At 39.3% G+C, this 13,354-nt stretch overlaps 2 protein-coding genes and 2 long non-coding RNA genes across 6 annotated transcripts; 1 reads left to right on the forward strand and 3 right to left on the reverse strand.

Annotated features, from left to right (window-relative positions):
- Positions 1 to 282: 282 nt before the first annotated feature.
- LOC126622491 (uncharacterized) lies at positions 283 to 858 on the reverse strand. Its single transcript, XR_007623529.1, has 3 exons — positions 775 to 858; positions 575 to 693; positions 283 to 427 (listed from the first exon to the last, which is right to left on the reverse strand). It is a non-coding gene; the product is annotated as an uncharacterized LOC126622491 (long non-coding RNA).
- A 21-nt stretch (positions 859 to 879) lies between these two features.
- On the reverse strand, positions 880 to 4,824 carry LOC126622486 (uncharacterized). Of its 2 annotated transcripts, XR_007623528.1 has the most exons (4): positions 4,471 to 4,824; positions 2,440 to 4,034; positions 2,116 to 2,346; positions 880 to 1,958 (listed from the first exon to the last, which is right to left on the reverse strand). It is a non-coding gene; the product is annotated as an uncharacterized LOC126622486 (long non-coding RNA). The 2 variants fall into 2 exon arrangements; XR_007623526.1 differs by having other exon boundaries at positions 880 to 2,346.
- A 431-nt stretch (positions 4,825 to 5,255) lies between these two features.
- On the reverse strand, positions 5,256 to 7,662 carry LOC126622463 (DNA-directed RNA polymerases II and V subunit 8A-like). 2 transcript variants are annotated; one of them, XM_050291258.1, is made up of 5 exons: positions 7,514 to 7,662; positions 7,160 to 7,261; positions 6,220 to 6,377; positions 5,911 to 6,044; positions 5,256 to 5,506 (listed from the first exon to the last, which is right to left on the reverse strand). In XM_050291258.1, exons 2-5 carry the CDS (start codon positions 7,230 to 7,232, stop codon positions 5,392 to 5,394), a joined length of 480 nt encoding a protein of 159 aa, XP_050147215.1. In that variant the 5' UTR covers positions 7,233 to 7,261; positions 7,514 to 7,662; the 3' UTR covers positions 5,256 to 5,391. The 2 variants fall into 2 exon arrangements, with proteins under 2 accessions (XP_050147215.1, XP_050147224.1); XM_050291267.1 differs by having other exon boundaries at positions 7,464 to 7,524.
- A 93-nt stretch (positions 7,663 to 7,755) lies between these two features.
- LOC126622440 (uncharacterized) lies at positions 7,756 to 13,177 on the forward strand. Its single transcript, XM_050291220.1, has 10 exons — positions 7,756 to 8,438; positions 8,644 to 8,781; positions 8,888 to 9,037; positions 9,186 to 9,263; positions 9,846 to 9,938; positions 10,052 to 10,171; positions 11,021 to 11,098; positions 11,237 to 11,416; positions 12,391 to 12,492; positions 12,598 to 13,177. Exons 1-10 carry the CDS (start codon positions 7,770 to 7,772, stop codon positions 12,829 to 12,831), a joined length of 1,842 nt encoding a protein of 613 aa, XP_050147177.1. The 5' UTR covers positions 7,756 to 7,769; the 3' UTR covers positions 12,832 to 13,177.
- The last annotated feature ends 177 nt before the right edge of the window (positions 13,178 to 13,354 follow it).

The following is a 13,354-nucleotide window of genomic DNA, read 5'->3' on the forward strand; positions in this document are numbered from 1 at the left end:
AAAACGTCATTTTCCAGCACTGCTTGTTTATTTCATCGCCAGAAAATAACCGCTTGGTGGAAAAATCCCAAATTTTGATACGATCAAGCTAAGTGACTCACGAACGTCCTCCAACTGGAATTACTCCAAAATTCGTCAATTTGGTCCTATTTTGCTCCAGAGGAAGTCGAAAGTCCTATATTGAAAATACAATTCAAAGTATCAAAATTCTTCCAATATATTAACCAAAATATACTAAGATTAGGGTAAAATATATAATATAAAATCTACTCATCACACACGTATGTGGCGTCACAGTTGCATCAACTGACATAACCTTCATCAAGTGCTTAAAAACCAGAGCTTCTTTTGCCTTTGCCTTGGACTTGCCCTTACCATTTCCTACAACAAGGGTCTCAAATTGTGCATGTTCCTGCTTCATTTTTTCCTACACCGATGCGTTGCAACACGATTTCAGATTTTCCCATAAAACAAAAACCAAGGACATGTCTGCCTATTTGTAAATGGGGTGCAAAACCGTATTACGAACATAAGTAGACAGAAGAGATGATAACAATAATAACATAACACTTACCCATAAATAGAAGTCAACAATTGTCCACCGCACCCCGAAATCTCTAGGATGCTCCGTTGATCACTTCCTCAAAAGGTAAATGCCAACGTTGATGTGTTGAATCCAAGGTCAAATGCATTCTAAAGGCCAAAATTAAACTATTGTACTAGCTTATAATGTGGTAAACAGAAACTAGTTACAAATGAAGAGCAATTACTTACATTGTTGTTCAAAGTACCTTCGAACTGAAAAAGTGCGGTAAAAAAATCTCGACCCACGGTAGCCAATCCAAATAAGTCCAGTTTACCGCTGGTACACAAAAAAAATGATAGGTTGTTAGGGATATATGGACATTGAGTTCATATTCAATTGTTTGAATGACGACCGAAAGTGAACTTAACTCGACGAACCCACCTAACTCGTCAAGACGTCGACGAAAACCTCCACATCCGACTTTGGGATGATCCGTAAGGGCTTCGGGAACTCGACTGAATGACCATCACCAACTTTCCATCTTTTGTAGGATTCGAGAGAGGTGAAATGGTGCACCAATTGCAATCATTTACGCTTCTGCCACATTCTCTTACTAACACTGTTCTAAAAATCCGCACCTAGAGCCACCTAGACCTCGCCTAGGTGCTAAGTAGTTGGCCACCAACCCAATTAATGCCTAGGCATTTGAAAATTAAGAAAATGTGCGTAGACCTATTGAGGTGCCTGCCTAGACAACTCACTTAGACAGAAAATAGATAATTTTCCTTTTGCATTTTATTTTTTCAATAAATTGTAAGAGACTTGTTGAATACTTAAATAAACACACATTGTATGTTTGTTCCCCATATTTTCATTATGTTACCAAAAAGGGGCTCCAAACCAGATGGATTGGTGACCTAGTTCACGTCAGCGCCTTTGTCAATGTGGGTACCATGCTCGCTGACCTTTGTGTCCTCATCTTCCTTTCCAAGGTTGAAACTTGCTCTTCTCCCAACTCACCCACCACTCTAAACTGTAATATACGCAACAGTGATTGGGCAACATCGTTTGCGTTCTCAGCCTCAATTATCTCCAGCAAGTCGACATCAAAAGTAGGCAAATTCGTAGTGGGGGCTATGTCTTTTCCCCGATCCGACTTCCCTTCGCCGGCAGAGGTTTCAGGTTGAGGGGAAGTTGCAGTGAGATCTTTATAACCAGGTGGATGTTCCGGGGAACTGTCGACCTTCTCATCCTTGGGGACATTATATGTGTCCCACCCTGACCCTATCGACTTTTCAGGGGTCGGGGGCTTGTCAAACAATTTTCCATATGTCGCTTTGTAAACGTTAAAGCTCAGTAACTAACTTCATGCGGGCACGTCGCTCCTCCTCTAATGCCTCTATAACTGTCTTTAACCGAACTTCCATTGTCACTGAAAATTCTTCAAATTGTTGCTTAGAAACAAACTCAAACTTATGCGTATAAAAAACAATGATTTCATATCATAAGTCCACCAAAACCAATATCCAGTTAGAAACAATACATGCCTATAAATTCAAACTACAATTTACGGGGATTTATGTACTCACTGTTGACCGGGATGATGATGGCAACGCTCCCAAGTGTGTGTGGTATCCCTTCTTCGCCTTCCATTTGGGTCCAGATGAAGGCGTGGCCTTAGAGTCCTAATCAGCATCCGCAACACCTTTACTTTTGTCCTCTGGTGTTGCATCTGTACCAGCCTCAACATCATCAAATATGACATTCCAGTAAGGTGCCATCTTTTCTTCCTTGGTCGGAGTAATCGGGTGGACAACAACCTACATCGGACAAAATCGGTGTTGCATACATAAGTAAAACCAATTCAAAATACAAAATTCACTAAGTTTATTAAAACTCGAATAAACACATACCTTTTTTTTAGCAAAAATACTGCTATTCAGCTTGTGATGGGACGGATTTAGGTAGGTGTCCCAACAGCAAGTCGGGGGCAATAACTAAGGGTTCTCCGTGTGCACATTCGCATAGTTTTTTTACCTCAAGTACTACAATGTTTCAAACAACCAAATCTACAAAATTTAAAGCAATAATGTCAATAAATTGTAGCGAAAATGAAGGCAAAAATGTGTTCAACTTATAAGAGTCCCGGACCGTTCCCCCAGTTTCTCTACAGATTTTTCTTTTACAACCTTGTGGCGGGTCAAAGCGGCTGCGGATATGCTTGGCATCAACACCTGGAATGATGCGGTTCTTTAGGGATATCTCTCCCATTTTTCTACATATTCTACCAATTGAAGCAGGTGGTAGTTAATGGCCAACTCCTTCTCCTTGCCCAAAACAACAAAGTGGACAAAGTACAGTAGACCGAGCTTGTACCTATCTTTTGGATGTTGGCACATGTTGAATTACTCCTTCGATTGTTTATAGGGTTATCTTATTCTTCCCCCTGAAATAGATGTCTCTAAGACAACATTCATCATCCTTCACTTTGGGAGGGGGGTGGGGAGGGATTCTCCAAAACTGAGTCCCGTCACCATACATAATTTGGGCCTCCTGAAAGTCGCAACATGTTCCCAAAAATGAAGGATAAGGTGTCACATCCTAGCCCGGGCCCCCACCATATCTCAGGCTCGACTCCCCCGTAACACGTTATTGTTCGTTTTGGGCCTCGATCATGCCCTCACGGTTTTGTTTCTGGGAACTCACACGAGAACTTCCTAGTGGGTCACCCATCCTGAGATTGCTCTCGGGCGAACTCGCTTAACTTCGGAGTTCCGATGGAACCCGAAGCCAGTGAGTTCCCAAAAGGCCTCGTGCTAGGTAGAGATGGGAATATACATATAAGGCTTACATGATCCACTCCCTTGGGTGATGTGGGATGTTACAATCCACTCCCCTTAGGGGCCCGACGTCCTCATCGGCACACATCTGGCCAAGGATTGGCTCTGATACCAACTTGTCACATCCCGGCTCGGGCCCCCACCACATCCTAGGCTCGACTTCGCCGTAGCATGATATTGTCCACTTTGGGCCCTAACCACACCCTCACGGTTTTGTTTTTGGGAACTCAAACGAGAACTTCCTAGTGGGTCACCCATCCTAGGATTGCTGTCGGGTGAACTCACTTAACTTCGGAGTTCCGATAGAACCCGAAGCCAGTGAGTTCCCAAAAGGCCTTGTGCTAGGTAAAGATGGGAATATACATATAAGGCTTACATGATCCACTCCTCTGGGCAATGTGGGATGTTACAAAAGGAATCATCACGCACTTTATCCTTAATAGCTTAAGGATAACGTAGTGGGTAAGCTGCCCGAACCAGTCAATGTGATCCACATCAACCAAATGGCCAAATCATGAAGCTTCAAATTTGTTCAGTAGATCCTTTGTAAATCGACCTCTAATATTTCCCAGACACCCCGAGCATATGACAGACAAGAGATGGTTGCAGGAAACACCTCATGCGACGAACACACGAGTTCCGTCGGAGACACATATTTGACTTTAGAACTGCAATATTTAGAACATAAGCAAATCAATTAAATAAGATAAGCATGCACAGAGGATATGCACATCATATGCATATTGTCTGCCCAAATTAAACCAGTTCATCCACCAACTACAAGTATGACGAAAATCAACGCGTGCACAGGATATGCACGATATATGCACATAATATACATATACTATGCACAAATTTAATGAATTCATGAACCAAATTCAAGCGTGCCCAATATATAGACATGCACGGATTATGCATGCAGTATGCACGAATTGATGAACATATTTCAATCAATTAATTTCCACCAACCTCTAAACCACATGCACGATATAAATTAACATCAAACAACTTAACTGTACAAAACACTAATTCGCACCCAAAACCCAAAATTCCCAATTTTACATAACCTAGGTTCAAAAAATTAAATTTTATTTCAAAGCGTACCTCTTTTTGGATTTTGCCATTGAAATTTTTTGGAAAGGATGTGCAAATGCTAGGGTGGAAACATCTTTTTCAAATATTTCGAAAGGATGTGCAAATGCACAGTACAACAACTCCTAAATGTATAGAGTGGATGGAAAAGGTTGCGTTGGTCGGAAACTGGGGTGAAAAAGGGTTGCGTTGGCCAGAAATGGGGTAGAAGATGTTGCGTCGGTCGAAAATGGGGTGGAAGAAGGTCGCGCTATTTGGGGTTAGGGTTGTTGGAGCTAAGGGTTGGGCACCACATATTTTCGAACAAGGAGGAAGAAATGTGGATTTGGTTTGACAAATTAACCCATTTAAATACAAGGGCAATTAGGTCATTTCAAGGTTAAGAAAAATCCTATTTCTATCCAATTGTTGTGCAGAGCGTGCGCATGTTGTGTGCATATTTGAAATGTCCTCGAAGATTAAGAAATTATCCCATTTTGAAGTATTTCCCAATTTATTATGGTTTAATTAACAGAAAATATATCGACCAAAAGGTTTTAATTCTATTGTCGGACAATTTTCTTTTAGGGCATACAACCAACAAGGGCTAGATTTAAAACCGAAAAACCAACCAACCTAATTATGACAAACCGGCAAGTGTTTTTTTTTTTTTGGGACAAACGATATATCTACACTAAGGGGTGGGAGAGTGGGCTAAACCCCACAATGGACTAGCAATAATGTGATTCAAATTCGTCTTAGCGATAATCAAATCTAAGACCTCTTACTTACAAGTGAAGAGAAATACCACTAAATCATAGTACTAAACGACACTATATATATATATGAGAATGCAAAGTCGCAGCGTTAAAGAAACGCAAAAGTTGAAATTCGACCTATTTAAAAGGGAAATACAGTAACAGTAACATAGAAAGTTTCAATGATGCGATGAAATCATATCAATTTCCTTATAAGCAAAAATAAGTTCTGATCAATCGTAAACTTAGTACAACTCGAAGGATCTCCTTTCAGCATCATCTGAAGCCCACCAAATGAAGCATATACCTCCCTGAACCCAATCACAAAAACCCAGTCAAACGCATGCATTTTAGTAAGGTAACCGCAAAGCCGTTAAACGATTAGAACATTTTCATCTCTTTTATCTCTTGACAATTTGTTTTCAAGAAAACGTAAGATGACAGCAATATATCAGACATCAAATGGATCTCGACCTTTATATGATTTTTAAAACAAGAGCGCTACTTGCATATATCACAAGCAATCCCTAAATGATATCCAAAAAAATGAATCCCACTAAACCAGAAGCATGCCAGTAACGTTCACCCTGCATGAGAGAGAGTGCCTCTGCGCGTGTTGAGTCATGAGCTCAACACGCAAATAAGAAACCTCGAAGGTTGCAAAAAAACAAAAAAAAAAAAAAAAAAAAAGATGTTTGAGAATTATGTCACGTACACTTTGACATCAGTCTTTGAACCTTCAACTGAAGCCTTCGGTTTTCCTTTTGATTCTGAACATGCTGTTGACATTTTATACAGCAATCCATGCATTATATATTCAAATTTGTCGGCAAGAGATTTCTGCTCAACCTGCCAAAGATACATGGGAGGTACGAGAGCTAATCAGACATGAACAACATGTCCCCTCTATGTTTTCAATCTACCAACCCACGAGTTTACATCAAAATTCAATATCTCAGAGTTAATATGTATTTCCACTCCAAAAGGAATATCGGACACTAGAAATCAATGCAAAGTAGAGTACCTGTCCACGTTTTCCAGTAGCAGTTGCTCCGCTCCACTCAAGTGTGGGAGACAGCACCATCAAGAATTTGTCCTTTGCATGCATAGGATATATCTCCGTATTCACATCAAGGAGCAGCACCACACCATGCTTCTCACTCTGTGCTACAATCCGGGAAACTAAGGAAGCAAAAATCCAAATTTAATCAAAGTACCAAAAGAGCATTAGAACAGATTTCAAAGGAGTTGAAGGGCTTATTGATCATGCCATTGCCAGCCAAACTAATACTTGGAAAAGGCGTTTTCCCAACAATGTGAGGGTTGGCAACAATAAACCACTTTTAGACAATTTATTAGGTGGGGGGATAATGTCTCATAGCCCGAAAGGATCGACCACTAAACAGAGTGCCGATTAAATTTCTATATATTTACAAATTGCAAAATTCATTCTAGTATAAATCAAATAGACCTCATTTCTCTTTCTTATTGTTCGTCTACATAAAAAAGTCCGTTCATTGTAGTTTTTTTTTTTTTTTTGAACAAACGATATTATCTACACTAATGGGGAGGGAGTGGGTTTTAGCCTCATAATGGGATAGCAATAATGTGGTTCAAATTCGCCTTTGACGAGAATCGAACCTAAGATCACCCACTGACAAATGAAGAGGAATATCACTAGACCATAGTATTAAGCGGTCAGTTCATTGTAGTTTGAATCCAATAGAAATCAATTCTACTACGACACAAAAAAGAAATACAATGTCCACACACACATTTAACAACAACGAGACTCAGAGTAATGCATATGAGGACCATAATTATGCTAAAACAGGATTAGATGGAAATAAATTTCAGAGGCAGATAAATGCATCTAATGAAGATTGAAAAATGAAATTGTCTGGATCTGCAAGTGGCAATGACGAGAGAGAGAGAGAGCAAGAAGCAGCTAGTTAGAAGCAAACCTTTGTCAAATTTTTTGCCATCTGGGTCCACTTTCTCAATGCTAAATATATCATCGAATAGGAAATCGACCATTCTTACTCAAAGTTTGTGCTCAAAGTGACCTACATAATCATGAAATTAAAGAAATTATAGAAATTAAAGCCTCATAAAACAGTATACTTGAAGCTTTGTAGAACGCAAATGTACAAAAGTGGTTCTGGGTTTCTCCTAAATTTCAAGCAACTCCAAACCATATGCAAACAATTAACAAAAACCCAAAAACATAGACCCATCTCTGAAACTGTTCAAGTGAGAAGAACCCACCAACAAAATCACAAAACTAACTGAATACAGAGAGAGAGAGTTAGGGTTACCAAGCTAAGAGATGGAGAGGAAGAATTAGGAGTTGGGCGGGAGAGAGAGGACGAGAGAGCTCAGAGAGGTACTTAGGGCTTCTTTCTTATTTATTTACGTACCCGGCCCAGAACCGAAACGATTCGTTTTCCCAATTTATTAGTTTGCTACTCCGCCCCTCCCCACCCACCAGTCACCACCACTACCACCACGAGACACCTTCACTTCACCGCCCCCCCCTCTCTCTCTCTCTCTCTTCTCTCACATCACAAATCCATGTTGCGAAGGTCAATTCTGCAGATTGCGTCTCGTCGTGGGGTTAGAAGAAGGATTCCGAGGCCGATTACAAGGGAATTCTCCGCCGCAGCCCCCAAAACTGCTTCCCACCACCCTGGCGATGCAGCCAATCCGCCGCCGCCGGGAAACGGCGGTTCCAGCGCCAAAATTTTCCTCGGAAGCGCTGCCGTTGGTGCTGGGCTTGTGGCAGCTTACAAAACCGGGTATCTAGACCCAATTTTTGGTGCCAAAGAGAAGAGTGATTCGGTTAAGGATGCTGCCATTGGTTTGGAGGATCACAAACATGTAGAAGAAGAAAAACATGATGAAGAAAGAGCTGGCATTGCCGAGGAGAAGGTCGAAACGCGTTCGGATGTTCCCAATGTTGAGGGTTTGAGTGGAAGCGATGGCGAAAACCCGCAGTCTCAAGTGGATGAGGATAATAAAGCTGAGAGTGACATCACAAGTGAGAAAGGTTTGCCTGAGCATTCCCAAAATATAAATCTTGGGTCATCATCTGAAGGGAATGTAGACGTGAAGAGTGCAGAGGAAAAAACTAGTGTGGAGATAAATGAGGCGCCCGTAGTTTCCCAGACTAGTGCAGATCAGCAAGAGAAGGAGGCGAAAACACCGCCACCTCAACCGGATATTGTACAAGACAAGGCAGAGGTAGTTCTCATTTGGGTTCCCTTTAACAATTTTAAGTACTTGTGGATATTGAATGCCGATAATTTAGGCTGCACTTTCCACTTAAACTTGATGTATCACAAGAATTATATGTAGAAACAATTGTCAATTGGACGTTAACATCGAAGAGAGCTTATTTGAATGGGTTTTAAATGCAGTTGCTTTTGGTGAAACTTTGTTTTTACAGGTTGCATTAGGTATTGATGAAGAGCCATCAGGTTCTCTCCTCAAGGCATATCATCTGAAGGACGAGGTCGATGAAGGCATCAAAATTACTAATAGGGAGGATGGTATTGAATACAATAACTTTCCTAATGAAAAAGAGGTAGTTATAAGCACTTTTTCTTCTTCCCATTTCATGCATATTGATGTTGTAATATCAAAGGGATTGTCCAATTGTATCACTGAATTCTGGTTCTCTGGATCAATAGGCTCTCGATGCAATCGAAGGGCTAAATGATGCGTACATATCTAAAGATGGAAAGTTAGTTCTCGACTTCTTACAAACCATTCATACTGCTGAGAGAAGGCAAGCGGAGTTAGATGCTCATGTTTTTGCAGAAGAAAAGAGAATGTTAAAGGTTTCTACTGTTACTTACAAGAATTTATTGTTCACTTTGCTTTATAAGACTAACTAGAGTTGTGGGGAGCTCTTTAGTATTCATAAATTGACAAGAATTTATGGTACTTTTGTACTATTCATAAACTTGACTACCTAGCTCACCACAGGAGAAGTATGAAAAGAAACTAAAGGATGCTGCGGCCAGGGAATTGATGCTCGCAGAAGAGGCAGCAATGCTAGACAAGGTTCAAGAGCTTTGTCATATATCTGATTTGTTTTATTTTCAATAGACTATCTTCTTGTTGCTTTTTTCATTTGGAGCCTTGACTGGGAGGACACCTTGTATAAATTGTGTACTACAATAATTCCATGCAATACTAAATGACCATGCTAGTTGACCTGTTTTACTAGTCATCCCATTATCTCACTAGCATAGTGGCATCTTTTGTCTGCTTGTGAAGAGTCTAGTCTGTAATTTGTTATACTGATCTCTATGCAAGTAAAAGATGCATATTGTTGGTCTAGAAAATGGTCATTTCTTTGCTCAAATCTATAGGATACATATCCTGTTGGAAGACTAGTGTTGTCAAGCACGAGGAGTGGAGATAGGTAACCAGCATATGCACAGAGTTGTATATATTCTTCACCACCCCCAGATCCAGTAATCCTGATTATTCAGGACCGACCTACAAATAGCTTTTATTTACTTCAATGCAGCTATTGTTCTTACTTTTATTCCAACCGTCCATAGGAAATAAGTACTTATACTTTATAGGGAAATTTATAGTTTTTTCTTTTCTTTTTTTTTTTTGGTGGTGTTTTTTCAGGAATTAAAGAGAGAGAGGGCAAAAGCAGCTGCTGCACTCAAGTCACTTCAAGAAAAGCTTGAAGAGAAATATAAGACAGAACTTGAGCACAAGGTGCACAATTGCTTTGGTGCTGTCATTTTTTGTTTTATTTTATCTTTTTGTCTTTATGGTGCATCAGCGTATTATGACTGGTAAATTGAAATTGATACTTGAAGTAAATGCAGGAAAGTGAAGCTGAAATGAAGTTAAAGAAGGTTGAGGAATTAGCAAAAGCGGGACTGGCAGCAACAATTGCAAGAGAGAAGGCATCCCAAATTGAGAAAATGGCAGAAGCAAACCTTCATGTAAGATTACTGCTCAAGTCTCCTAAGGATGGTTCAAAACAGCTAAATGTGGATTTATGGTCTTACTTTCATGTTCATTTTGTATTAAAAGTTTAAACCGTCTCAAAAAAGTTTCAGTGAGAATTGTGATATTGATCTTGATGAGATAATTTGAATCCAGAAAAGTTGCTGTGTCATCTACAACAATTGATTGTATAGTACTCAGAAAATGAACTCACTTCACCCATGTCAGTGGTCACTTGAAGTTGTATTTTAGGAATGGAACAAAACAATTGGGGGGAACTGTAATAGGTGCCAGGATACAATTTCGTTTTTACAGAAGGTCCATTTTTCGTTTCTTACATGAAATGCAACACCAATTTTGCAGGCCAAAAATTTATTGGTGTAAAATGCTCTAGCTATTTATACATAATATTTTGGTCCCTTTTTTTCTAGGGGTGTGCTATCCACACACCTCTTTTTACTTCTCATACACCCCTTGTTAATTTTTGTCCTTTGATCTTCAATTCATCTAATTCGACGGTCGAAAATTAAAAGGGTGTGTCAGAAGTAAAAAGAGGTGTGCTATCCACACACCCCTTTTTCTATACTATAAGCCTCTCTTTAGGGCTGAAAATTCATAAAAGAATTAGTAAATGAAATCACACCTAATGGTCCCCATATGATCTTTTCAAAGGGTTAAAGCATGCAGGCTTCAGTATTATACAACTTTGCGATATTAACTGATGAATTTAGCTTAAATAGATTATTCCTGGGATGTACATAGTGTGTTTGTGTGTATGAATGTATCTAATTAGTGATTGATGAATTTGTCCACTACGAAATCTGATGTTTAGGTTCTTTTTGTAGATAAATGCCTTGTGTGTGGCATTCTATGCAAGATCTGAAGAAGCTCGTCAGACTCACTCTGCTCACAAATTTGCTTTGGTGAATATTATTATTATCTTTCCCATTCACTTCCTTTGTATTTTTTTTTTAAGAGAACATAATCTTATTCATACCCCATCAGTGATTTTTCTAGCCTTGAAGTTTTATCCTATCAATGATGTGTTGTGGGTATTGCAGGGAGCACTTGCACTAGATGATGCACTTTCAAAAGGATTGCCAATTGAGAGAGAAATAGAGGCTTTGCACACTTACCTTGAAGGCATTGATAAAGATTCAATTTTGGATGTGGTCCTATCATCTCTTCCTGAAGAAACACGAAGGAATGGCACAGATACCTTATTGCAATTGAATCAGAAGGTTAGTAGTTCTTTTCTTACTTTTCATTACATATTTTTTAGTGGAGATCGTTACCCTTATGATCAACTGTCAACTATTATCACCCTTATGTAACCTTTTACTTTTACTGTTGAACTTGGCTTTTGTCCCCTCTAGCTAATGGTAAAGAAAGACCATACCTCTTAATATAGTTGATGGAAGGAAGTATTTTCCTCCTGGAAAGTTTGATTGCACAACATTGAAGTGCTAGTAATTCGTTGCATTTCTAAGTTTTTTGACATAAAGCTGTTTGCTAAAGTTATGCTCAAGTTTTGCCTCAGAATTCATACATCATTTTAGAGCAACAGGCTACAGATGCATAACATATTTTAAGTTACTACCCCGTGAAAGACGTCTTAAGTTTTTCAAAACTGTTGATGACATGTTGTCTACTTCTTCATTTATAAGCAAGGATTCTGAGGAAATTGCCCCATCCGCCATTTTGAAGACATAACTTTTGGACTTAACTAGGCTGATATTGATAAAGTTTTGTTGTAGGCGAGGGTCTTTTTAATCTATTGCATTCACTTCATATGCCCGGAATTTAGACAATGTCATTCCTTGTTTCTAATATATTTTTTAGTTGTGAAAATATGTAAGATTAAAATTTAATATGCTTTATCGAGGACCTATTGACTAAACTTTTTAAATATCCTTAAATGTTTGTTCGGTCACTTGAGTTCCATTTCTTGAGATTATAAATTTGCCTTGGCTATTTCCTTATTAAATGCATAAAGGTACAGGTTCACTTTGAGCAATATCCTGACTTAGAGAGTGTCTACATGAAAAATGGATGAGTTATTAATTGAAGTTTCCTCAGATACATGAATTCTTGCCATTTTTAGTATGAACTATGAAGTTCTGTGAACTGAAAATAGTTGAGTGCTTCAAGTTGTGATTTGTGAATTCTGAAAATCGTAGTAAGAATGTAATGCTAAACTTAATTCTCGGTGCAGTTTGATGCCTTGAAAGGGACAGTGCGGCACCTCAGCTTAATCCCTCTTGGTGGTGGTGGCATTTTGGCACATTCCTTGGCACATATTGCATCCTGGTTGAAGGTAAGTAGATATGAGGTCTGGGTTTCCATACTAAATTCACTACTAGTCTAGTATAAATCAACTTATTGGAGTGCTTGGTGTACATGCCCTCGGGATTTTGTATAGGTGAAGGAAGTGGACCACTCAGGGGACGGAATTGAGTCCATTATCAACAAAGTGGAGTACTACCTAGCTGAAGGAAAGATAGCCGAAGCAGCAGAGGCACTTGAAGAAGGAGTGAAAGGCACCCAAGCAATGGGAGTAGTGAGTGAATGGGTGAAGCGTGCTAGGAATAGGGCTATCACAGACCAAGCTCTAACGCTTCTCCAATCATATGCTACTTCTATCAGCGTTACATAAAGTCCATTTCTCAACTACACATACTGAGCCTACCATGTTAAAATGGAGGGCCTAACGCTTTGAGAGATACGTAAAATGCCATTCGATCGAGTGTTGTACTTCTCCATAATTGTTTAAACAAGCGAATAATCCAGTTCAATGTGTTACCAGCAGAAAGAGTGAAAATGTCCGTTCTTTTCATGCAGGGTCACTGCCATGGGAAGTTTCCGGATCGTCCCTTTGAGTGGCATTTTGTTTCAGTTGCTACAAGTTTTGCATATAGTCAGTGCTTCAGGACTTTCTTGAAACAGAAGCGACCCAGGTTGTGCACAAGATGAATAAATGAAATTGTTCTCTTTTTGAGTAACTATGCTATTTGAACACCATCATGTGCTAGGGGTTCCTGTTAAGTTCGTTATTAATTTTTATGTAATAAATTGTTTACTCTTTGGTGTCCTTAAGGACTTTTTGATAATTATTTCATTTTCAATTTTTTTTAACACTCATTTGGTAACTATTTTCAGTGTTTTCAAATAAAAAATAA

The sequence above is a fragment of the Malus sylvestris genome, chromosome 1 (assembly GCF_916048215.2).
Source record: "Malus sylvestris chromosome 1, drMalSylv7.2, whole genome shotgun sequence".
Lineage (NCBI taxonomy): Eukaryota > Viridiplantae > Streptophyta > Magnoliopsida > Rosales > Rosaceae > Malus > Malus sylvestris.